General features: G+C 37.0%; 1 protein-coding gene across 6 annotated transcripts in view; it reads left to right on the forward strand.

Annotated features, from left to right (window-relative positions):
• Positions 1 to 25,366, forward strand: part of PAN3 (PAN3 poly(A) specific ribonuclease subunit) — a 143,683-nt gene that overhangs the window by 16,359 nt on the left and 101,958 nt on the right. For 3 of the 6 annotated variants that reach the window (XR_002098862.1, XM_019524232.1, XM_019524233.1), the window contains exons 2-4: positions 5,421 to 5,487; positions 7,889 to 7,959; positions 22,508 to 22,669. The exons of 1 other annotated variant lie outside the window; for it this stretch is intronic. Coding sequence is in view for 4 of the 5 variants with exons in the window: in XM_019524232.1 (XP_019379777.1) it covers positions 5,421 to 5,487; positions 7,889 to 7,959; positions 22,508 to 22,669 (300 nt within the window). In the remaining variant the exon portion in view is untranslated. Of the gene's footprint in view, positions 1 to 5,420; positions 5,488 to 7,888; positions 7,960 to 8,817; positions 8,955 to 22,507; positions 22,670 to 25,366 lie in introns of those variants that run through there. 2 more of the 6 variants (XM_019524235.1, XM_019524234.1) reach the window with 2 other exon arrangements.

The raw sequence follows: 25,366 nt of genomic DNA on the forward strand, positions 1-25,366 counted from the left end.
GGGATTAGCGAAATAAGTATCGAACGCAACAAAGGATCTCCAACCAGAACAATGTTTGAGTACTTATGAACTGCTAGCATATCTCAAATATACAAGCATTAGTTTATTACTGATTCTGAAAGGAATTGTAATCCAAAAACAATTTCAGTGGGTGGGGTCCACACACCATATTAAGACCAACCATAAAACTGCTTTGCAGATTTTTTTTGAATTTGAGAACTGATTTTATGTTAATTGTTTGGAGTGATTTAGTTTAAACTGAGGTTAAGTCATGGACTTATCAGTCATAAAAAGTCATTCTTGTTTATTGGCACAAGCACCAAAATACCTCTTTTTCCCATCAGTGGTTTTACTTTGAACATTTTTATGCTACAGTAAAGCCAGGCCAGTGTTACCTTATTTATAATTTCATAGATGATGCATGGAGGAAACAATTAGAATTATCATCTGTGGCAGTTTATATCCTAAGCCATTACATTTTCATTCAGTTACCTCTCTATAGAACACAATAAATTGTATATTCTACTGATGCTTTAGTCAAATTGTTATAGTGCATAATTATGTTGTTGGAAATGAACTATGCAATACCGGAAGATAAATAAGAAAAAATCAAGTTTTGATTTATATAGTGTTTTAAGGTCTTATGAAGCAGATTGACTGGAAAGCATATTACTTTCACTGCATTCTTGCTGAGCTCAAGCAGTCCCTTTAGGCCTCTGGAAACATCTAGTGTAGTCATGTTCAGATAGAAGTATATAGTGACAACATTGTATCTTCACTAAAGTATAGTCAGTTCTATAGTAGTAACTTGTTTGGCTATTCTCAGAATAAATAAAATAGCGTTTGCACTTTATAACTGCTTTCTCTCTGGTGGACCCCAAACTAGTCACAGACTAGAAAAGTATTGCATAAGTGATCTCAGCATATATAAAAATATGAAAGGTGTCACATTCTGCAGTAGCAGCAATGCATACTCTATTTTGTATTTCCTTTAAAATAAAAATAACATCTCAATAACAAATTACATTTTAAATGTGAAGGACATAATTTTTATAAGGTGAATGTCAACTATTTTACTGGAGTTAATACTTTCTAAAAGTTTCTCTGCTAGAGAGACGGATGATGACATTGCATGGATAAGATTATTTCAGTCTTGCCATAACTGTTTTTTGCAGTAGAAGGAAATAATTTAAAAATGCATGTTTTCTGTAAAGGCACAGATTTCTATTGTTGCAATAGTGAAGTATTAGCCAGTCACTTAAAAGATGCAACTTTATTAAAAGGTAAATCTGTTTTTGTCAACAGTAGTCTCTTCTTTATGAATAAAAATAATATTTTCTTCATAGTCTAATTAATTTTCATTTTGAAAAACTTGCTTTGCTCCACTCATTCCTTTTTTTTTTCTTTTTAACTTGTTTTTCTACGTTGTGGGATTTTGACTTTTAATTTCCCTCACCTTTTAAGGTCACTGCTTGCTGACCTTAAACTTGATTTATCTCCTTTGGGACTCGGAATGGCACTTCAGCCAATCCTAGGACCTGAACTAGTAAGCAACTGCTTAGCATAACTGAAGTTTGTACGTAGTGAGCTACTAACGGTTTTTGAAGTATTTTGTGACAACTCATGGGGAAGAATGATACAAGAGATCTTGTATTGGCTAACATGTAAGAACTTCCAGCAGTCTTCCTGCTGCAGTAATAAATGGTGGTATCAGATTAATATAACCTAGCCAAATCAACTTGGTGGGCACAGTGAATGAGTTGAGGAAGGCTTGTCTAACCTATCTCCTGCCTATGTAGTTGGTCTGATAAAGCACATTGCCAAACAGATCTTGCTCCTCATATATTGTGTGGGTCATCTCCATTATATTACAACACTAATAAAGAAAAAACATGTATGGTCAGTCTTTGTATACTTGGACTTGGAGGCAAATTTGCATAGAATGTCTACTTAATATTGTGTAAGAAAGCAGGCTGTGGCATATGCATAATAAGTATAATGAATATTACTATTCTGACAAAGATTAATTAAATCTAAAAGTTAACATTAGTGAGTTGAGAGTTTGTGGAAGGAGAATCTACTTATTTCCATTATTACCTTAATGGACTTGGCTCTTGGGACAGATGGCTGTAAACTAAAGTGTGTGCATCCATTTTTTTTATTTAAAAAGCAAAAACCAAACTTTTTATTGAAAACAAACCATTCTGACTTACTTTTTGAATTCAACTTTTATCCATTCTGCAGTTGCTGCAGAATGTAGATTTACTGAATACGAGCCTTGGCCTCCTCATTATCCCAGGAGTCAGAAATGCAAGTAAGGAGTTACTTGCATATATGTTTTATACAAATTGATCAAATGAATTGGTGCAAAATTGAAATGGACTAAGCTCACAGGAGTTTTTTTTACTTGTTTCAGGTAAAGCTTGAGGGCCTGTCTTACAGTGAGCATGTGAAAATTCTTGCTGAAATGGGTAGAAAGGCATGAGAGAGGCTGAAATAGCTAAAATGGCACTCGACACTACCTTTTTTCCCTTCAAAGCCTGTCTTGTCCTATCTGTCATCAGAACTTGTAGCCAGAATACCAGAAATAGAAGCTGGTCTATGAACGTATGGGATGCTCATTGTTGAGAGTTGGTTTGTTTTTGTTTTTTTGATGGCCAGTGCCAATTGCTTTCTACCAGATTTCTAATGATTCCTTAGTTTCTCATGACTCCCAACTTTTTTTTCTTTACGTCTTAGTAGATTTTCTTATTGTGGGATGTTTGAGTTCTATGCCAATTTGTGTCTAACTTGTTTTGGGTTTTTTGTGATTTCCTTACTTTCTGGATGTTTTTTCCCCCCAAGTTTTAATTGAGCTAAATGTCCCAATGTTTCTATCCTACCTAAAGTTTTATATAAGAAGGTCTGTTCTTAGATACTTTCTTTAATTTATGGGTTGACTTTCTTTCTGTCACTGTTCCTCCTCCCCTGCCCCGTTCTTTTTCTCCCTCACCAGTTGATATTTATATAGGCCTGCCTTATTTCTCTCTAGCTAGCTGTAATTCACTTTTTCTGACCTTATTTTAAAAGGTAATGTTTTAAGAAAGCTGAAAGTTCTTTTCCAGATATTGGTCGATTGTAAAATTGATGTTGCTGTTAATGGTGCTCCATTTTTGGGGATGGAGATGAGGGCACATGCCAGAAAGTAAAACAAAACTTGTTGAATGTGGACCACTCTGCACAGCTGGGTACAGACAATGTCTCGCATTCCAGTTGAAATTTCAGGAAATTTGGGGTGAACCTCAAAGCATGCAGAGGTAGACATTGGCTCAGACCCACCACTACAGCCATTCTTATACTGGCCCAACTATATAAGGAAACATAATCAGAGGAGAAATGCCAGATTGGTTGGTGACTGATCCAGAAGTCCACTAACTCACTGGGCTTATCTGTTGTAGTCTTCTCCAAGAAGGGGGTGCCAACATTATCATGTGCTAGATTAACACCACTTGTTATCAAGAACTAAGAAGATACAGAAACTCCAGTTTCAATTGGGTATGAGGAAAATATTGATCAAACTAAGTGCCAGTGCCTGGTATCATATTGTTCTGGTTCTTGGTACATAATTTGGCATTTATACTTGATGTAGTCAAGTATAGTAATGGTAGAATTGGCTCTTGAGATGCAGGCATACAATTTCTGTAGTGTAGAGAATTGTACTTGAGTCTAAAATCATAAATGTTACATAAGTTGTAAATAGAAGCAATGCCTAATGTAGGGGGGAAAAACGTATCTGTCAGTTTATTGAAGACTCAATTAATATATGCCTGAAATTCTTGAACTGCCCCATCTCTATCCTTCTCATTTCATTCCTGGGTGGAGATGGGGTTGGTCTTATTGATAATTTAGTTCAGGGTGCCTTCATTTTAGTGGTAAGTACATTTTCGTAATGAATTGAAGACTTCTATGGAAAGGAGTTCACTGTTGTTGATCAGTAAGTGTTTTATTGTTTAGTTGTATAAGTTCAACCCTACAGAATCAAAAATGAGAACAGTGCATCACTCCCAATGCATTACTGCTTCAAAAATTGTGAAAGAGGTTATGGAAGATTCCTGGGAACTGTGGTGAAGTGTGACATAGAACTTATTATAACAGAATGCTTGCTGTAGCATGAAATAACGTTACACATGGAATTGAATGAGATAACTGACAAAGAGAATATCTTGACTGAATACGTTGTTGAGGGTTGCATCCAAAGCCATCTGGCTGTGTACCTAAATGGCTTTTACATGATGTTTTTTGTCTTTGTCTTTTGTATGGTATCATAAATGTAGGTTAGTTTAAAAAATACTTTTTCTTACTTTAAAATCCATTTACATTCTTTTATATACATATAGTTAAGTTTTTTTCTGCTTTTGGTGAATTGTTTCAAGTTGTGCAATTTTCACTTGATTCTCCCCACCTCTCTCAGAACCTCTATCCTAACTTCTAATTTCTTGACTCCTAACTGTTAATTTCTACTAATAGTATAGTTAGAGATGGCTCTCAAGTGCCTCTTCAACTTCCACTAGGCCACACCTTGAAGCATTGACTTTTCTGTCCAAAGAACTGGGTGGCATGGAATTGAAGTCTGTATTTAGCTGGATTCCTTCCCTTTCTTTACATGGGTAGAGTTTCGCCTGACAGTAGTTGAACAGAAGTGTAAGGATTACCTCTGAGGGACTACCTTTTAGGAATTCTAGTCTGTAATTCTTTCCAAAGGAGATGGTAAACAGTGTTAAAGAAAGGAGCTCTTAAACTGTTGTCCCCACTGCTGTGTTGGGCAGAGCTGCCCCACTGCACAGACTGCTGCTAGCTGCTATCCCTGCAGGGGTTCTTCAAACACGTTGTCAGACTACAAGAATCGTGTAGTTTTCCTAAAAGCCAGGCTGTGTGGTTGTTTTGAGTTCTGTCAGTGAAAAGATGCCACCAAATGCTGTACTAATTTGACTGTTCTCCACAGGAAAAGTCTCCTTAGTGATAGCATATAAGGAAGGGAAGAGGGGTTCTGGAGGAGCTGCGCAAAGGAACACTCAAAGGAGATAAGTCACTGGCTTATCTACATTTTTGACAACCTTTAGGTGCAGTAAGGTCTCCATGCTGAACAATTTATGTAGATAAAGGATTTTCACACTAAAAATAACATTTTGTTTTGCATTGTTTTCATTAGAAATGTTTTACTTTGGGAATTCACAACAGTGTTTAGCAGTCAATCTGTTTTGCACACTAGTAGCTGGGGGAGGGAGAGCTCATGCCCCCTTATTTCCCTGAGGCTGTGCCAGTCTGTTAGTCTTGTAATTAGCATTCACCTGCACACACAAAAATATTAGCCCACATGCCCTCACCTACCTCATTAATAGGTTTATTTTATATATACAATTTTTGTCTTTCACTTTTTGCAGAGGATGACAAATAGCAGCAGTTCCCCTAGCCTTCTCAATGAAAGTGCCAAGCAGTATGCAGGCCATGGTAAGAACTTTTAAATAACTGTTTGAAAGTATGCTTAGAGACTATCCCTGCAGGGTAGGCTTGGTTGCGAGAGCTGCTTTTTCCTTGGTCTTACTGAGGTACGATAGAAGTCTATCTTTAACTAGTGTATGTGCTATACAGTTGTTTTTAGCTTATAATCCAAAGCCAAATTCCTATTGAACTTCATGATTTTTCACTCTGCTTTTTTGCTTTAATGAGGAAAAATGTAATACATTTGTCGTTGTCAGTTTAAATGAAACCATTAACTTATTGGTTATCTACTACAGTGCCCTGACACTTCTAAATAGCAGTTAAAGTAATTGCTTTTACATGATAACCCTTTTATCATGGGGTTGTTTTTTTTTTAAGCAAGTTATTTTAATTGGTGGGGGAGGGGAGAAATGAATGTGCAGTTTATCTTGTATTAAGATATGTACTTTTTAAATCTATTTTACTTACAAACTGAGCTAAGTTTGTTCTGTTTTATCACCTCATGTTCTGCATTCCTTTTTAAAGCCAAAGTGTAAAAACAGACTATTATACACTGACCGTGAGTTTCATGTAGAAAGACTTGACATCAAAATAATGTTTTGGCTCCTTAGGCTTCTGTGGTATACACTACATCATTCCAGCTTGCAGTTTGCATAGATGTTAGTCACAGCTCTAGATATACCTTGCCCCCTTTCCTACTGTACTGTCTTCTAATACTTCATTCATACAAAAATGTCTCTTATCTTGTATGCCTGTCTCTGTTTTTGGTTCTGCTACAGCATCATGTATTTTCAAAAATACTTTGGGCAATATCAATCTGAATGCTCACAGATTTATTTTCAGGTCTTGTTGTTTGTGTTACTGACAATCAAGAAAAAATATTTACTTGTAATTAGTTTAAAATTAATGATGAACTCAAATGAGCGACGGCATTGAATGTCATAATGCTCTTTATAGTTACTTTAATAGTATAAAAGCACTACACTGTTTGTAGTAGTAATCTTTGTTGTAGATGTTAATCTGACTAATGAAGGAAATGCCTCCCTGTTCCAAATGGCAAGAACCTATATTTTAAATATGATGCTGCTTTGAAAAGCTTTGTGTAAGTGGTATTACGGAGTCTTGTTTCTATGGACTTAAGTGCACAACTGATTCACTTGCTCAGTTTATAAGTAAAAACAAAAGAATCAATGACTACGTTCAGCTATCTTGCAGGTTCTGCCATTTTGACTTCCTGATCTCATATTGTATTTATTACTCATTCTTCATCTCCAGTAATTATTTATAGGATAGGTTTTGTTAAGAGTTGCACTTATTTAGTAGTTCTATACAATTAGCCATTCAAGGCTTTGAAATATTATAGGTATAAAACAGTTTTGCAGGAATTGGGCCTGATTTTTTAAAAATCAAATATTGATACTGAAGCCTAAGGAAAGAAACCAGACTGCATTTTTGAAACTCAGCTGTCGAAGTATCAAAGTGACTACAAATTTGGCACTTTGCAGTTGCTTCTCTGGGGTGCACTTAAAAGTGGATTTGTATTCTAACACCCATGTGGGGATTTTTTGGTTTTGTTTTTTTTTTTTTAAATCAGTGTTTAGTCTGAAGTTTCCTCTTTGTGGTATGCCACTAATATCCAGTTCCTGGCCTTGTTGATTCTGGAGGGAAAACTAGCCCCCCCCCCCCCCCCCCCCCCCCAAAAAAAACAAAACAAAACAAAACAAAACGCTATTATCAAATTAGTTTTGGCTGTCTCAGCTTTTGTTTAGATTTTTACATATAGGGCATGTCTACACAACGCTGTGCTTTGGTGCTTCCTTTTGGTAATACTAAAGCGTGGCACAGTATGGGTGGTTGCTGCGCTGTGCATGTAGTGGATGGTTAGGTATCACTGCTACATTGCTGATGTGATGAGCTGTACCAGGGGAGTGCATTGCTATGGCAATGTAGCTGGTGATCACGTGTAGACCCCTGTGATCGTTAAGTTGCCATAGAGTACTGTACGGCTATGTAGTGCATCGCTACATCGCCATTGGGCAACGTATAGATGCGCCCATATAATGGGAAGACAGCTGACAGGATTTAGTAGGAGAAGATTATACCATACATGTAAATGGAGATGAAGGCTTTGTTGTTAATTTAAACAGCATAAGGTGTTAAATTGGTTAGGGGCACTTCTATTTATTTATTTATTTAAAATTATGCTAAGGAGTGACATATTAATTGTGTATTCATAAATAACCTGCTAAAAGCATAACACTTTAGCAGCTTAGATAGTAAAGTCAGTTTCACCTTTTGGTAGAAGAAAAGATTTATGTGCTTAATGTAAATTTTTAAATGACTACAAAAATTTTTTTCTAGTTCATGTTGAAACAGTGCTGCCATATATTTTCCAACATTCTTTTTACAGATCCACTAACTTCACCAAATTCATCCTTGTTTAATGACTTCGCTGCCCTCAGTCTATCTCAGAGGAGGAAGGTAGGTAACACTTAATCCTTTGAACATGGTGCATTCTGAAGTTGTCAAAGGATAGAACTTGGGTAATTCACAAGTGTAGATGGCTTTATGTAAGTCTGATTATTTTGGGTATGGCTGCACAAACACATTATTGTGAGGTAACTTAAGGTGTGGTTTGTTTTTGGTTTTTTTTTGTTTTTGTTTTTTTTGTTTTGGTGTTTTGTTTTGTTTTGTTTTTTTACAGAAGGTTCAGATGTGGTGGTACATGCTCTTTCATTGAAGAATAAACTACTTTGCATTTATCATTTGAAAAGGTTGTATATACAGGCAGTTGGTATTGAGTAGTTGATGAACTGTGAATTCTCATCTTAGCTTACCCCATGGGGACTTTTTGCTTGCCCATATACTATTTATGTTAATATTTCATTACATTAATTAGCAGATTCTGAAATAGCATCTATGACAGACCAGCTTGCTGCTGCTAATGTGAAATATTACAGGCACACCTTTCAAACTGAGTTCACAAGAGTTCTGAATGTGCATGACAAGGACCTGCTCCTTGAACTCCAAAATAAACTGTTTTTATTATGCTGACACTTGTTCCTTCTGTGCTTTTGTTGCACTAGAATTCTGCAATAAGCTCTTCAAATGGGGGAATGGTCCTCAACCAAAAACTGATTCATGCAGATTTCATTAGGCTGAAATATGTGAAAGTCAGCAGTATCAGCAGGAGGCTTGTCTGTAAACTGTGATTACACCAGAGTTTTCTTTTGGTTCTGTGGGCTGTGACTTAGTTAAGAAGGCATTCCAGCTTGTCCCAACAGTGGGCACATTTTACTTTCACTGACTAGTTTCATGTCTCTTTTTCTTACTCTCAAGTCACCCACATAAACCTGAACTTCCCCCAACTCAGCAGTGCACTGTCTTGCAAGCACGCTACTTCAGTATGCTTGTGATTTCTCATGTAGCTCTAACCATGTACTGGAAGTTGTGGGTCCTATGAATAATTGCTGCAGGTAAGGATTGAAGTCAAAACTACCTACCATAATTGGCCAACCGAATGAGTGTTCCTTGAAATTAAAATGCTTTCACCGTATGTAAATCACCTAATATTATTGAATACAACATGGAATGAACAATGTTTTAAAATTGTCCTACTCCTTAATGCCAGCTGTGATGCATATTAAATTTGATTTTAAATGATGAATAAAAATAATTCATTGTCTACTACCTGCTGAAAGTGGCAAAACTGAAAATATGCATGTATGTGCACATCTACATGTGCACACTATTGAGAGGGAATGCACCACCATATATAGGAATATTATGGAGAAAGATGGCTGTAATGCTATGTTAACTCAATGCAAGTCAGTTAAACAATCTTCTTATGTTAGTGTGCTTCAGAATGTCATGTTTCAAATAAAAAATACATTGGATTGGCATAAATTGCCAGTTTATTCCTATTTTCCCAAACAAAAATAACTCTCTAGTCATAAAATGTATTGACAGACAAGAGTTAAACCAATTAACCTGACTCGTAATTCAATTTTACCACTAATTTTAGTACTTCTGTTATTTGAAACGCAACATTTTAAAAAGCTTTGTGAAACTATACATTGTTTTGAACTGAAGAAAAATGTTGCACAGTGCATTTCTGTCATCGGTGCCCAGCGATTTAAATATACAGAGAATAAATGCAGTTTGCTTATAGCTGTGAGTTAAGAAAATTTCAAATATTTTATAGATGCATTTCAATATTATTAGTGTGTAGTTCTTTTTTCAGCAAATAAGCTATTAAAATTACGTGCCTTTTGAAAGTGAAAATACCTATTTTTGTGGAATTTAAACAAGGGTTCTGTACATCTTCAAAGGTTTAGAGTTTCAATACATGTATCTGGACAATATCTCCAAGTCTTTGTCAAGAACTCTACATTTTTAGAGTCTTGTTTGTCCTGGCAGCTGTTTTGGGACACTTGTCTAAAACCAGCATTTCCTGCCTTATTGTTGACTTGGAAGACAGACCTCAAACTATTACTACTGGCCTTGTTAAAGAAGAAATTGCTTTGCAGGTATTTTTGAAATGTTCAGAATAGCTTTTAAAATCTTTGAGGCTTTTTCAAAATGGAATATTTTATGTTGTATTGAGCCTGTAAAGATTTCTAGAAATTAGTTAAATTAAATACCCAACTTAAGCATTAAAGTTTGGGCCTTATCTAATCTTAAGATAAGTATTGTCTTTATCTTGGTGACCTTACTAATCCGAGAGTTGTTAAACAGTGGGCAATCCTGTACCTCTTATGAACAGCATTACTTGGTCTCCAATAAACCAAGTTAGTGATGAATTTGGTCACAACTGCAGTGTTTCTCCAGAAGGCTATCTAGGTATTCAAAAAGCAAGGAAATTCATAATTATTTGGTGTACTCTTAATATTTTGTATTAAAATAGCCAGTTAGCTTTAAAACAACTCCCACAAAGTGAAAGAACAAGTTTGAAGATTGTATAAATTGCCTTCAATTACCCTTTATTAAATGCATACTTGATTTAACTGGAGTTATTTGTCTAGAATGAATAGAACTCTGCCCTAGAACTTTAATTTCAGTACATTTTAAGATTGCAAATTTAAACCATATTAAAAAGTCTGAATTTTTTTGGAGATAAACTTCATCTGAAAGGTGTCCGTCCCATATTTCTCTAGATTTGCTTCCCTGACATAAACTTCTATTAAGTAAGTAGGTACCTGAAAAATTAACCTAGTACTTCTCTTTAAATAACAAGCTACATTATGCAAATAAGACTTAAGCCTAATGACACCAAAAGCCAGGTTTAGAATTAGACTAACATTCTGTCTTTGATGTTGTTATACCATGTTCCTTCTAATATACATAATACTGTTTTATTAAGGATCAAGTGCCATTCTGAATTTGGATTTTTTGCCTTTTAATTTTTAAAAATTATCTCAACATTAATATTTTGAAATACATGGTCTCTGTTGGAAAAATACTTTGCCTTTAAATAATCTCAGCTAGGAAAACTTTGGATTTATTTGATTCTTCTGGTAAGCTGTTGTAAGACGTTATAAAATATGCAATGGTGCACTGAATTAGAATTGCTGCTTCTATAAGGGGATGGCAGTTTCTTTCTTTAAAGAAATCAAGCAATGCTATGTTTATGTAAACCGGCTCTGAGACTGTTGCCATCAATCCAGACTAATGGTTACCACAACTTTTTTAAATTGGTCAGCCTGGCAGAGCAGCATTCTCTGATTTCTGTATCCCTCCTCCCCCTGTATTATACATTTATTCATACCTTCAAACCCACTGGAACTGAACTCTCCTCAAAGGTTCCCAATGTTTTTCTTTGTTTTTAATTTCCATTTGGTAATAATTTTTGGTTCATAACTAGAGAAGGGTTCTAAGGCAGTGACGACTGATGCAAGGTTTGTAATGAGTGTCTTATTTGGGGGAGCATTTGGCCATAACAGGATGGTTCTGTGCGCCGCCTGTATTATTGTCTTCATGTGTACCACAAGCAATTTTGCCTTGGATGACTAGAAGCCAAAACCAAAAGACCGCGAAGTGGAGAAAATGCAGATGGAATTATCTGGATTGAAATGCATCCGAAACAAGCTGCTTCTTTGGTACATGTTCCAGGTGTATTCCTTAGCTTCTCCACTGTGAATCATGTTTTCTGCTTGAGGATTCCAAGATTCCTCTAAAATGTCAGTGCTTCTCTGAACAAGACCTAACTTCTACTTTTTCCCTGCTCATCCTGTATTTCTATAACTGCTTACATAAGTCATGCATTCAGCTCCTCTGTTCTTACCATGCCCTGTATAGCCTTCTCTGGTATGCACACAGCTTTGTTGATACCGTTATGCACTTGAGTCTGCGGGCACTGAGCATTCTGGCTCTAATCCACTAAAGAGCTGAAGTGCCTTCTTAACTTGAAGCTAGTGACTTGCTCATGACCTGATGAAGAATGTCTCTTATTCAAAAGCTTGTCTAACTCTATCCTAGCTATGCAGTTGGTCCAATAAAAGATCACCCTAAGAAATCCTTACCTCTCATAATTCCTGGACCATCACAGCTACAACATCATTCTTATACTACCTATAATTAAATATGTACCTCATTGCTTTCCTGAAGTGGGGCCAGCAGTTTGTAGGATATAACTCTTTAGTAGCAAGCATTTGCCTGGGAATTTTTTATTTTTATTTTTTTCATTTAAAAATCACCCTTTGTCTTGAGCTTAAATAAATGATTCTTAAATTGTCAATATTAGTTTATCAATAATTAGGTTGTATTTCATGCAACTCTATTTTTAGAAGTGTACAGATTGTACAGTCTAAGCACTTGATAGTAAAATTTAAGTGACTTTAGCCCTTCTACTTTATGCATATGCATTACAAAAATCGTTTAAGATTATGTACTATTTACATATTTCTTCAGTTCTTAAAAAGGGAACGTCCTATACATTTTTGTCATAATTTTATTTATTGTTATAGACCTATTACTTCACTGTTCTTTTTTTGGTTTCATACTAGTGTAACTTCATGAAATCAATAATTAAAGAAGGAAAACTTAGACTTGATCCTGTGTATTGTTAACTTCTAAAAGGTAAATGACTTAATCCTTCACAGAAGAGCAAGAATACTGTTTTAATCCAAAAAATGCAAGTTCATTTGGAAGTGTTATATTTAATCATTCTTGTGTGTCCTATGTTATATGTCAAGTTCAGGTTGAGATTATAAAATAATTTATTTTACTCCCATTGTAAGAGTGCATTCCATCCTTGCTGGAAAAATGCAATAAAATACAATCTAATATGTTCCTTGAAATTTTGTTCTGACCTTTTACTAATACAGGTCCTTCTGCAATTTACAGTGTGATATTTAAGTAGTTCCATAGTCATAGGGCTGGCTACACCATGGGGTTTTTTTGTTTGTTTTTTTTGGGGGGGGGTTGCTTTTTGTTTTTTGGTTGATTGAGTCCACCCAATGAGATTGTAAAGGCTCATGCTTTTATTTGTCATGGGGTAGGATCTTGGAATTCTCCCACTTTCACGCTGGTTCAGGTCCTTGCATGATCCTGTCTACAGGGATGTATGACCAGTGAGACTGACCAACAGACCTCTTAAATTGCAGTAGTTTATTCAACAGATGAAACAAAGTATTAGAGGAAACTTTATTTCAAAACTGCAAGTAGCTTTTAGACCTATTTATTCTTATCTGATTTTAAGCACTTCTAATAAGCTAAGCAAGATATACAGGAAAAGAACAAAGTCTGTTTGCTTAAATAGGAAAAAGGAGTTCTTGGGACCTAGTCTAACTCCAACTTACTTTTACAGTCTCTGTCCATCCATAGTCATCCTACCTTCATGGAAGCTAGGATGTGTGATTTTCCCCCCCCCCTCAACGTCCCTTCCCTGTCCCCTGGTTTCTAGCTGGTATAATGCTTGGTGGTCCTCCTTCACATAACTCAAAAACAAGGTCCTCCTTTTTGCTTCAAACTAGCTTTTTCCTAGTCAGCCAGCCAGGCAGTCTAGGAGGGTGCCATGTTTGTCAGGTACCCTTAAGAGCTTGCAGTTTCTGACTCTACTTTTGATGGGAATGTGATGAAGCTATTTTCTCTCTCTTGATATTTTCCCACCATACTATTTTAATACATTCAGAACATAAGTTACAGCTTGGGCAGATAAACAGTCATTACTGAAGTCTTTACTAGGAATGCCACATCTGTGTCGCTGTGTGCTGTAAATTGCAGGTGTGTGGCTGCAAGGAAGACTTAAGGCTGTTCCCAGGCTGACTTTTTTCCCAGACATGAAGCTTTTCTTCTGACATTATTTCATCCTATTGTAATAAAAACATATTTAAATCAATCATGTAAACTACTTTATTGTTGTAAGAATCTAGGAAACAAGATTATCTTCATAGAGAGGAACTAAATGTTCAAATGACATAGTCCATTTTTACTGTGAAGAAACTAAACTTAACTGCAAGGTGTGTCCAGACTGTGGCACTGTCTGGTCTTCATTTTACAGTTTAAAGAAATTACTGCTACATTCTAAATTTTTTTAGTTTTAAATTTGGTGTATTTATTAATAATCATATCTGATCTGGTATTTTTTTTCCAGATATAGCTTGGTTTATGGGTTGGTAGGCATCATACACTGTTTCATGGAACTAAACTAATCCAACATTTTATTACCAAAATTGGTATGATTTATGTTAATGAAAGAACATTTATTGTGCTGTTGTTTTTATACCTCTGTTTGAAAGAGAGCATTCTAGAATATGAATGCTTTAGATCTAATGTACTTTTAATAAGCTATGTTTTAAAAAATCAGTTTGACTTGTGCTGCTGTTAGTAAATGCAATATACATAAATGCAATATATTTGGTGACCAGCATATCTTCATTGTTTTAATCCCTTTGATATCTATCTTGGGTTTTTATTTTACGAGGTTTTTCAGCCTCCATCACAGCCAGCTGCATAGCCTTGAGTGTAGATCAAGGCTTAAGGCAATTAAATATAAACCTAACCTTGTAACCTAACATCAAGGTGCCTTTGTCAATTTTTGCAACCTTTCACTGTTCCTGTGTCAAATATGTGCAATATGTTGCATAAAAATGACATGCTATAAACGCTTCCTATGCAATCCTTAAACTTTGAATACAGTACTAGAATATCATTCAAATTGAAGTTGGTAGGAAATTATTATGTTATTGGGAATTAGTGTTATTATTACTCATTAGTGTATCTTGTAATGCATATGCATAATGGCTGAGTAAAGGCTGCATATAAATTTTTAAATTTATTCCCTCTAGATGGGGTGTTTCATTATGTGAACTTAATATTTTTCAGTATTTGTATGCAATCCTTATACAAGAGAAATGATTAATTACTTTTCCTAAAATTTATAATTTAAAAAAAAAATTAAACTACACATGCAGATTCCATAATCTGGAGCTGTTTGTTTGCACACAATCCAGATGGTACAGTAGAAGTACATGAGATCCCCACCTGAAGAATTTTGCAGTTGCATAATGCACTTTTGACTCCTCAGAATACATATTTACATATGGTACTTTTCTCCATACCTTAAACCCTCTCCACACTAAAGTTTTGTTGGTGTAGCTGTGCCAGAAAAAATTCCTTTGAAACTGATATAATTTCTTTCACTTGCAAAGCTGGAATAGTTTGCCTGTATAAGTGTGTCTGTATTGGGGATTTTTCCAGTACACTAGATCAGACCCCCTAGTCAACATAAATAGGGTTGAAAACTTGTGTATGAAGGCCTTCCTTAGCCTTTTTAGACCTTCCAGGATCTCTGCATAGCCTTAATCTATGCATTTGTTAAATCCACTCTAGAAACTGTAAAATGCAGCTTGCAGTTCAAAACAGCTTTCATTCCCATAACTGTCTGCTTCTAACAAGACAGACTATTGCCTAACTATTGAACCTTTTTTTGCTCAGCCTGTCCCAGAAATCCTTTTTAACTAAAGAAAATTTCACCTCCAAATGCTGGAAACATAACTTTTATTTAAACGTAAGAAAGGAGGAAGAGCTACAACAAACTAATGAAAACTTCACGTCCATTAGTGGCATGGCAAATGTCATCCTTTTCCTTCAGTTCAGTGGGGTTTTGGTGGGTTTAAAAAAAAAAAAAAGCAATAAAGCAGCATACAAAACAAATTCTCTAACTGCTGAGCTTTAATCCATGTGCTCAAACTCCTTTCACCACATTCCATTTACTCCATAAGTTTTGTAAAGGGTCTGTTGGTTGTCTGTTGAGCTGGGAACAATTTCTAACAATGTCCTTAAATGCCATTCTTCCTCTGTTGCCTGATGCAGCTTAGGGGACTTGGGTAGTAGCTTACCCCTTCATCAGGGGTATACAGCAAGGGCAAGGGCTTGGCAAATAACTGTTCACCAGGGCACCCTTGGGGAAAACTAGGAGTAATGCCCACAAACTCCTGGAAGACTGTTTCAGGCTCAACATAAAGAAAAACTACTTCATAACTAAGGTGTCCAGACTGTGGAATAAGCTACCTCCAGAGGTGGTACAGTTGCCTACCATGGAAATATTCAAGAGGAGATTGGACAGTTGCCTTGCTGGGGTCACCTGACCCCAGTTGTCTTTCTGGCTTGGTGCAGGGGCCTGGACCCAGTGATCTTCAGAGGTCCTTTCCAGCCTTACAATCTATGAAACTGTTGAACTTGATCTTTTTTTCCCATTAAGTGAAGTAAAATCAAGCCAGGACACTGCTTCTAGCATTCATAAACTGGAAGGAAGAGCTGGTACAAAGGTATCATTTGATTCCACTGGTTATAGCAAAACATAAAGGGTAGGAGGGAGTGTTTCTTGGTTTGAGACCAAAACCATGTGGCTGCATCCCCACATGCAGACCCATGAAGCTTGTGGTGCCACAAACCACGCATGCGGAACACTAAAACGTGCCCTGTGCTGCAAATGTGCAGCACAGGGACAAAATTTGCTACCACGATTTTAGTTAGCTGCTAGCAACCCTACCAGTGGATTGGAGCAGGGGGCTGGGACCTGCCCCTCCCCTGCAGCTCTTTCCAAGTCTGTGCCCCTGATCTGGGAGCCAGGGCCAGAAGCTTCCTACTGCCAGGCCAGGGGGACATTGTCCCTGCCCCAGCAGCAGGTAGAGCCCTGGGGCCAAGAGACAGCTGTCTCCTGGCCCTGGTGTTCCCTGCCAGCCCCTGGGGTAGTGGCAGGGGCCCAGCACAGGGCTGCAGGGAACTGGGAGAAAATCTGCTCCCTAACCCTTGCATGTGTAGACACCTACCCAAGAACCCTTACTTGGCACATCTACATATGACATTACGTAACTAGCAATGTGCTACAGCAACATAGCATCTGCAGGCAAGACCCATGATGCAGCTATGGTGCCACAGTGACACGCCTCTGTTATAGCATGTCGCTATGGTGATATACTGCTTAAAAACAACCATGCGCAGCACATGCAGAGCAGTACTGGCTGCTACTACGCCATGTTTTAGAACTGTCACTGAACGATGGCACAGTAACAACAGCACCATAGCAACATGTGTACATGCACCCACCATGCAGTAGCTTACTCCACAGTAAATCTAGGTTTGAGTAAATACATGTGTAAACTCGCCCAGTGTCCTGCAAAAAGCACACATGCAGAGTCGTGTGCTAGAGCACAGATATTTGCCACTACTATTTGTACTGTTACAGGCACATTTGGATGCAGCCTGTGTGGCTTTATAGATCCACATCGTCAACCCAACTTTTCATCTAGAGAGACAGAAATAGGACAGGACAGCTTTCTTTTCCACATGCTTGTCATGTAAAATAAAGACATTGCTTTCTATAGAAACTTTAGCTAATTTAGCTAGTTTTCAGTCGTACTTTTTTGTAAAATGCGTTGGTAATCCAGTTTTATGCCAAGAATACCCCTGAGTACCAGTATTATCCTTATCCTTACCCTTACTTACAGTGCCTTTTCATATATTATGGAGGATCATAGTAATACTGTTCATCTGAAAAGTACTGTGCCTTTCAATGTAGCTAATGCATCGCATCTGTTGGAGGGAAATATAAAAGTGGTAGTGGCTATTCTGGAGGAAGGAGGGGTGTTATAAATATACCAGGCTACTGGTTGTTAAGAGTGCAGTTGTGAACTTGAGGAGGTAATAAGTTGTCACTTGTATTCAACTGTCAGTTTTCAAAATGTAGTACAGGCAGTCCTCAACTTGCAACTTCTTGAGTTGCAACATTTCACACTTACAACGTTTATAAATTGACACCCTGTTTCAACTTTATGACATCAGTTTCTACTTTACAATGCTTGATCCAATGCGATGCCACGCCAGCGAACAAGTTAGCTGCGTCGCTCATCTCCCTGGAGAACATCTGTCCAAACTTCCTTGGACACTTTCTTTAAGAAAGCAGTCAAGACCAAAAAACCTGCAGTCAGGACTCCTGAGAAGACACTAGCCAAGAACCCTTCAAAAAGCCCAACCAAAGCCTTTCAAAAAGTCTAGCTAAGTCACCTCAAAGAAGTCCTTCCAAGTCAATATGATTGCCATTTACAATATAAATACATTAATGTAGCTATATTACTCATCTATAATTGATTGAGTACAAAATTCTGGAGTATTTTTAGTGAAAATAGGGTATCGGGCCTTGGTTCAGGAACCAATCCCCTGTTTATAATATTGTTTCATATGAGAAAATTGGTTCTGAGTTGCAACGTTTCAGCTTGAGACATGGTTTTCGGGAACCGATTGTGTCGTAAGTCCAAGGACTGCCTGTAGAGCAAAAACTGGTTCTGTCCTAGTAGATTAATAATAAAGCTGAATGGTTTTAACTCTTTCATAGTTTGCCAGTATTAATCTCAACTCAAATACCATGTTACTCCCATTCTGGAGTCTTGTTTACCACCCCTCCTCCCCCCTCCAAAGAAAAGGTTACAGTAAAAAATAAATAAATAAAACCCAAAGCATTTCTGAACTGATTTTCTTGAATAGTATACTTCATTTTGTTCCTGTAATCAACTGTTATTTCCTGGATTCCCAACTTTCCATAATCCAGTATTTGACTTGGTTTAAATTAGATGGTAAAATACTGGGGTTGGAAATTTTTTTCCCAATTTTAAAGTGTAATCTGTGCACACCAATGGTGATAGACCCATTTATGCAAATTAGTAAGTCTTTCCACGTAAAGTAAACTCTTGGAGTTTGGATTATTCACAATTTCCTATATAATAAACATCCTAAACTTCCCTTAGACAAAGCATGTCTACATTTTTCTGAGCCACAGACTTCATGGCTTGGTTTACAGTTTTAAGTGTGGCAGAGTTGGAATAATTTGGACAGTTAATAGACTTGCTTTCAAGAAGTTTATATTGAAAGGGAGCCAAATAATAGTTTGCAAAGGCAGACTCTAGAAGATTTTGTGGAGGTCTTGCTTGTTTGGCCCTTCTTATTTGTTCCAGTAGTCTGGTGTATTTCTTGCTAGGTATGATACTGCTTCTAATAATTTGCTTTAGTCATTGCACAGTATCAAAATATCAGATGCCCTAAATATTACAGTCAGTATAATTATCTGTACAGCTCTTTAAAAAAAGAAGTCTGTCTGAAAAAATCTTTACTTGATAGAATCTGTCTAGCAGACACTTGCTGCGCTCATCCAAAGGGGGTTTGCCTCTGCCCCAATTTCCAGTTTGTGTTTTTACTAACCAGATTGTCACTGTTTCCTTGGCAAGCCCATCTTCCAGAGAAAAGATGGTCCTCGATGGCCCTGGAGGTCCCTAGAGGTTCAGAATGGATGCTTTATTTTTAACTTTAACTCCCAGTTCAGTTCTCTTCCTGTGATCTAATCTTACTTTCTTCTGTGCACAAGGGGAGAGAATATAATGATTGTGGACAGTTTAGTCTGATTTCTCAGTTTATTTGTAAACTGACCCATCTCTACTAACAGAAACTCTTCCTTGCTGCTACTACCTGTAAACTGATCTACCGCTTAACCACAATACCTTTGCATTGATACAATAGTTTGTAGGTAAATGTGGTATATTTTGAAAATTGTTTCCATTCTTTATTAAAGTGTTTCCAGGGATTTCATATTTTACTATGTTTTGGAAGTCTTGAGTTATAGAGTAGAATGTGTAGCAAGATCCTGAGTCACCCAAATGCTTATGAATATTTTGCCTCTAGTGTCAAATGAAATTTAATGTTGGGTACTTGCCTTTTAATTCCTGGGTTTTGACAGGAAGACTGGTAGTAAGGGTTTATAAGTTCAGACTGATATTGCTTAGAGGCAAAGAATTAGCCATGTTCTTCTTTTGTTCTATTTTGTTTTTCTGGTCTTATTTTAGTGTTTTAGGGGGGTGGGATTGTGCCCCCTTTATGAAGCTGGAATTCCGTTGTTGTGCTGCCTTGGCATCTCAATCTCATAAAAGAAGCTGTTTTCCACTGTAAAATGTTTGGCTCAGTTCCTCTTTTGTTTTAGTTCTCCCTTTCAAAATATTTATAGATCACCTTTCATTTTGAAGGATGCAAAATCCTTTCATAAATGTGAATGAACTTCAACATTAAATGCAGTCTATTGAGGTGGAAAATAGACAGCTGCTGCCTAACAGATGACGAGAACAGTAAGGAGAAGGTAGAAATGTTAGTAAAGGCATTGAGACTGATCCTTGCTAAGAGGTAAAATGTCCAGTATCCTTGGAGAGAAGATTAAATACTGCTTTTTAAGTCCTATCCAAAACTCCCCAAGGGCAGTAGTCTACTGTGGCAGAAATCAAACCATGACAGATAATGTGTAGCAATACTGGTTCTGTTTGAAATATTGAAAACCACTTGATTGTTTAAAGTGGTTTGAATTTCTTTCCTTTTTTTCTTTCCCTTAGATAATTAATACTTAGCTTTACTGTAATCAAGTTGTGCTCTGAATGTGGAAAGACTGTACACTTTTTCCATCATGCAGCTTACTATATTCCCACTGTAAGTACTACAAGAGAGACTGCAAAAGCTAGTTATACTTTCTGTAGTATCCCAGGAATTCTAATTAATCTTGAAACAACTTTGACCCTTAATTATTAAGTCATTAAGTTTGCATCTTTTGTTTCTTACTCATAACTAATTTGGGCTATTGCCTACAGAAGTCAGTCATAGATGTGCAGCAGACAAAATTTGCTGTTAGTCAGCCATTCAGTAGTGGTTTAGACTAATGACTAAATTTTCACCATCACTTATCTCTCAGGTGTATCTTCTGTTCCTTGTTTCCTTTTGAAGCCATTCTGTAATGGTCTGGTCATTTTATTGTACTGATGAATCATTCAGATTTTAGTGCAACTGATTTAAGTAGGTTTCTGTATGCAGGTAAGTTTTAAGTTTACATCTTATGGTTAACATGTTATCAGTCAATGATGACTCTATGAGCAGAACTATATTCTTGCTGTGAAATGTCAGAGTTTATACTAAAAAATCTAAAAAGATAGTAATAAAAACTTAGCAGGGTTGAGCCACATATTTAGTAGCTCCCATCTCTGGAGTTGTTACAATAACATATTTCAGTATAACAGTTATGGTCGTTTGATTCTAATCTATTTCAGATTTCATTATTCAGTTACTAATCAAAACCGTTAGAATGTTGTAAATTGAAGTGGCTTTTACTATAAACCTGTCTTGGGAGAGGAAACCAAAATATTCTATCCTTTGTGATATGTATGCGAATACTTTAAAATAGATCAGTTGTCTTTTTTTTCTCTTTATCATTAGGATTTTACTACAGCAGTACATCCTTTGGTCATTCTGCAAGTTCTACAGCAGATTCTTGACAAAATCCTAAACCTTTTATGTTCTTCATTCAGGCAAGAGTCAATAACCTTTTATCTATACTAGGGAGAGGCTTCTGACAGCATTTTAGAGTTGCTCTGTGACTTAGGTGAGATGTTTTAATTGGTGTTCACTAGATGCTAGTGGCCAAGTATCCACATTAAAGCCTGGAATCAGAAGCATGGGAGTTAATTCCCAAGTATGTATAGTCTTACTGAAGAAGCCAGAGTCATATATACTTCAAAATTCTTCTGATATTTTCCTCCTTGGTGTAGGACACACTGGCTTGACAACATGGTAAAGTTAAGACAACTTTTGTTCTTTGCCTCCTCGGTTAAAAGCCTTTATAATCTTCAGGTTCTTTTAATTTAAGTGCTTTTTAAAGGTCTCTGAGTTCTCAGTTTGAGGAACAAATGTTATATCTATTGTAAAGGCACAACTACCTATTGCATGTTCAGTTTTGAAAAGCATGTTTCATTTTTTTTCATGAAGCTGGTTTCATTTATTCTTTCATCATCTTTCTTGTTTGCCTTCACCTAGGAAGGTAGTTAGAAATAGTCTTCTACGTATTCATTTGGACAGACATAATTTTTGCTTAGTTGCTTGTGTTCACCTGTAAATAAGTTCTTTCCCCTCTTATCCTTAAACTTTTTTTAAACAAATACCCTATGCTTTTTGGTAAAAGTATTACAATTTTTTTTCTTAAATCCTTTCCCTAAAGTTAATTCTCTGTTCTGTGAAAGTTTTTGCCCCTTCCCAAGGAAAGTGGCAAGAGTTCAGTATCACAATGTGATTGAAGGTATGTGCTATCAAGGCATATGGATTGGAAGGCACCGTGGATTTCTAAGAGCTTTGAGTTTGTCCTGCTATGAAGATTTCTTGTTGGTGAGATAGAAAAACAGAAGTATCAATGGAAGACTTTTGTAAAACCTTCCTCTCTCCCACCCCCCAATTTTTTTATGAAACAGCAGATACTATGCACAGATTAAAATGGTTGACTTCTGTTGCTTACAAATGTGTGACCTTCCCTTAGTCTGCTTCTCCTTCTTGAAGCATTATTAGTTAGAACCCAGTAGTCGGAATTGAAGGGAAACAGTCTCAGAGAAATTTTACTTGCAAATTGTTTCCTATTCCACCAATCCAGAGATTATCCTATGGTATACTACCTATTTCAGCTTAGTTTTAGACTGAGGGATGTTAGGAGTGGCCTGGTTTCTCTCCTTCTTTTTCGTAGCCAAGGAAGTATCGTCTGGGGATGCTGGAGGAGAGGATAGTTCCGGTGGGATCAAAAGCACGAAAATCAAAGAACACTATTGGCTGTCTGGCTGACAGGTGTAAAACAGGAGTGCCCATCAATATGGTTTGGTGGAACAGAGTCACAGAAAACAATTTACAGGTAAAATTATTTTTTATTAGTCACTTTTTCAATACCTTGGATGCTTTATTTTCAGTTTTGGAAAATGTTAGAAAGTTATCCCAAGTAGAGGTTGGAACTGGACTCCTAGTTTACCTAGTGATGAAATAAGTATAGTAGCTCCCAGGAAAAGTGACTCTGTATGGCATTTTAGAGTCCTTGCCCACCCTTCCTATTCAGTGCATTTTTTTGTTATGTTATCTTTTGAGGTGGAAAGCATACAAGTATCTTAGAGGTTAAAATAAGATGTATCATTTATGGCAAGAGATGTTTCTTTTAAAAAAAAAAATCCTTAAGTACCCGAAATAGATAGCTTTTTTTTTTTTCTTCGGAAGAGTCTACATTTTATGATTATCTTGTGCGTTTAAAATGATCAGTTTTCTATTTGCACAGAGTTTTTTTTTCTCTATTGCCTTTAATTTTACTTTATAAGAGGATAATGTGCTCAAAGTTGAAAATGATTTGTTTGATTCAAGTGAATGCTTAGTCTTGTGGGGTGAAGGGTGTAAACCAGAGAACTTTTAAAGAGGGGTTTAGAATGGAATGGTCATGTTGACCTTAGCTATGTTGTTATCCTTGTTATTACTTAGGAACTTGTACACAAGATTTCTCTTAAAGAGCAACCACTTCATCTTCCGGTAATGTTTGATATTTGTTTTCCAAATTGGGATAGGAAGACAAAGATATTTTCTTGGAACCAGGCAGTGGATCAGTGGTAAAGCTAGAATCAGAGTTCTGTAGATATCGCATAATTTTTTCCACCCACTAAACTTAAGTAGTATGGTTGCTGGGGGCACACACCTGGTTTATTAGTGCCAACACCTATGTGCGAGTAGGAAGCAAAATGGTAGAACACCAATCTCCAAACTCAGCAGGACCTGGAGAGGTCAGGAAGAGTTATCAGCTGCTGCTTCTCTGATCTGCTTGCCATCTGTGCTGCTTTCATTCACGCTCCCCTCTGCACAGCTTGAGGGTACAGAAAAATAGCGTTTCTACAGATTGGAGAGGTAAAAGACTTCAGACACAAATCTTCTGACCAAGGTACAGCTGCCCTTTCTAAAATTGCTTGTCCTAAACTGTACTCAAGTGGGGTTGGTGTTACATCTTCCATAGCACCTGATTCTTTGTGAGATTGAAATGGGAATGATTTGGGCCTGCAGCATCAGGAAGGAAACTTGGATGATATAAGGAACAAAATTTAATGAATCCAAATTTGCATTGTACCTGCTGCATGGTTTAATTAGTATCCTGTATAAGACATGAGTTTCTATTTAATACAGCCTAATTCGGAAGTCTTGCTTGAAGATACAGGATTTAAAAGCACATGCATGGAAGAATGGAAAATATTACAAGTGCTGAGGCAAGAAAGCATGGAAAAGAATGGGAAAAGAAGATGACAACCCATGGAAAATGTATCAAATGGGGAAATGAGTAGAAAGAGACTGTATGTACATTATGGGAGCAAGGTTACCTATAGAGCCTTCTGGGTAGAGATGTGAAACTGAATTACAGCTTTAAAACTCATGAGAAAAATATTCTGCCTCTTACCTGCTTTTAGGGGTTGATCTGGTGGGGGACAGGGAGTGTGGTGGTGCCTTTGCACCTTGCCCTTCTCCCTACTTCAATTCCTCCTCCCCAGCTGATCTCAGGAGCTAAGAGCCCAATCTTGCTAGAGTTTAGCTGCTTGGCCTGTCTTCCACAGCCAGATGGGCAACCAGGAGCAGCTGCCATTTCCTGCCACCCTCAGAGGCCAGGCAGGGACCCAATCCTGACCACACGCCCCCTTTCCAAATTCCTGGCTCCGCAACTGTATATTTTTAAAGCTTTGAACTTGTGGGTGGCAATTATTTTTCTTTGTTTGCAGAAATTGAAGAGAGATTTATGCTTTTTAAAATAAAAGCATTAAATGTAAAATTGCAAAAAAACAGTAGTAATTAGGAAAGTTTGGTATCTGAAGCTACCTTTAAACTATAAAGTAACAGTTTAAAGGGGGCACTAAGGTGCATGGTTGACAGCCCAGAAGTCACAAGTTCAAGGCCATAGCGGAAGCGTTCATGGCATGGTGTGTCAGATTCCAACAAGTCTGCCAATTCTGCTAAATACCTTGTCACAAGGACACAAAGAAGGAAGGAAAGGAAAGTATTTTGAAGCCATAGCTCAGGTTGGTTTTGAATTTCTAACTTAGTGTGTACATATTCCACAAATAAGATTGGGTCCTTTAGTAACATTCTGAAATACACTATTTAGAAATACATTTGGCCTAGGGACAAAAATTACACACAAACTGGTTTAAGTGATTAGAAATTAGTTTAAACCTGTAACAGAACAGAAGTTCAGTGTGCATAAACTGCTTTCAAAATGGCCTAAAAACCAGTTGAAGATGAACTTTTTTGGATGCAGTATCAGATTTAACAGATTTAAGTCAAACTGGTTTATGGAACTTTGTCCCAAACCCCTTCCTGGTTCAAAACAGTCAGACCCCCAGCATCCCAGGATGTTTTGCAGCCCTGGGTTATGCTGTCTACTCCAGTGGAGCCTGACTGCCTCACCCCTCTGCTATGTCCATCAGGCCATAGGGACAGGGAGGGGGAAGACCCCTTTAGCCAGGATCTACGCAGTATGTGTGGGGGGGTAAGCCCCTGAAGTGTGGACTTTTTGACCCTCAGCGCCCCCCCCCTT

The sequence above is a fragment of the Gavialis gangeticus genome, unplaced genomic scaffold (genome assembly GCF_001723915.1).
Source record: "Gavialis gangeticus isolate Ggan-Ray unplaced genomic scaffold, GavGan_comp1, whole genome shotgun sequence".
NCBI lineage: Eukaryota > Metazoa > Chordata > Crocodylia > Gavialidae > Gavialis > Gavialis gangeticus.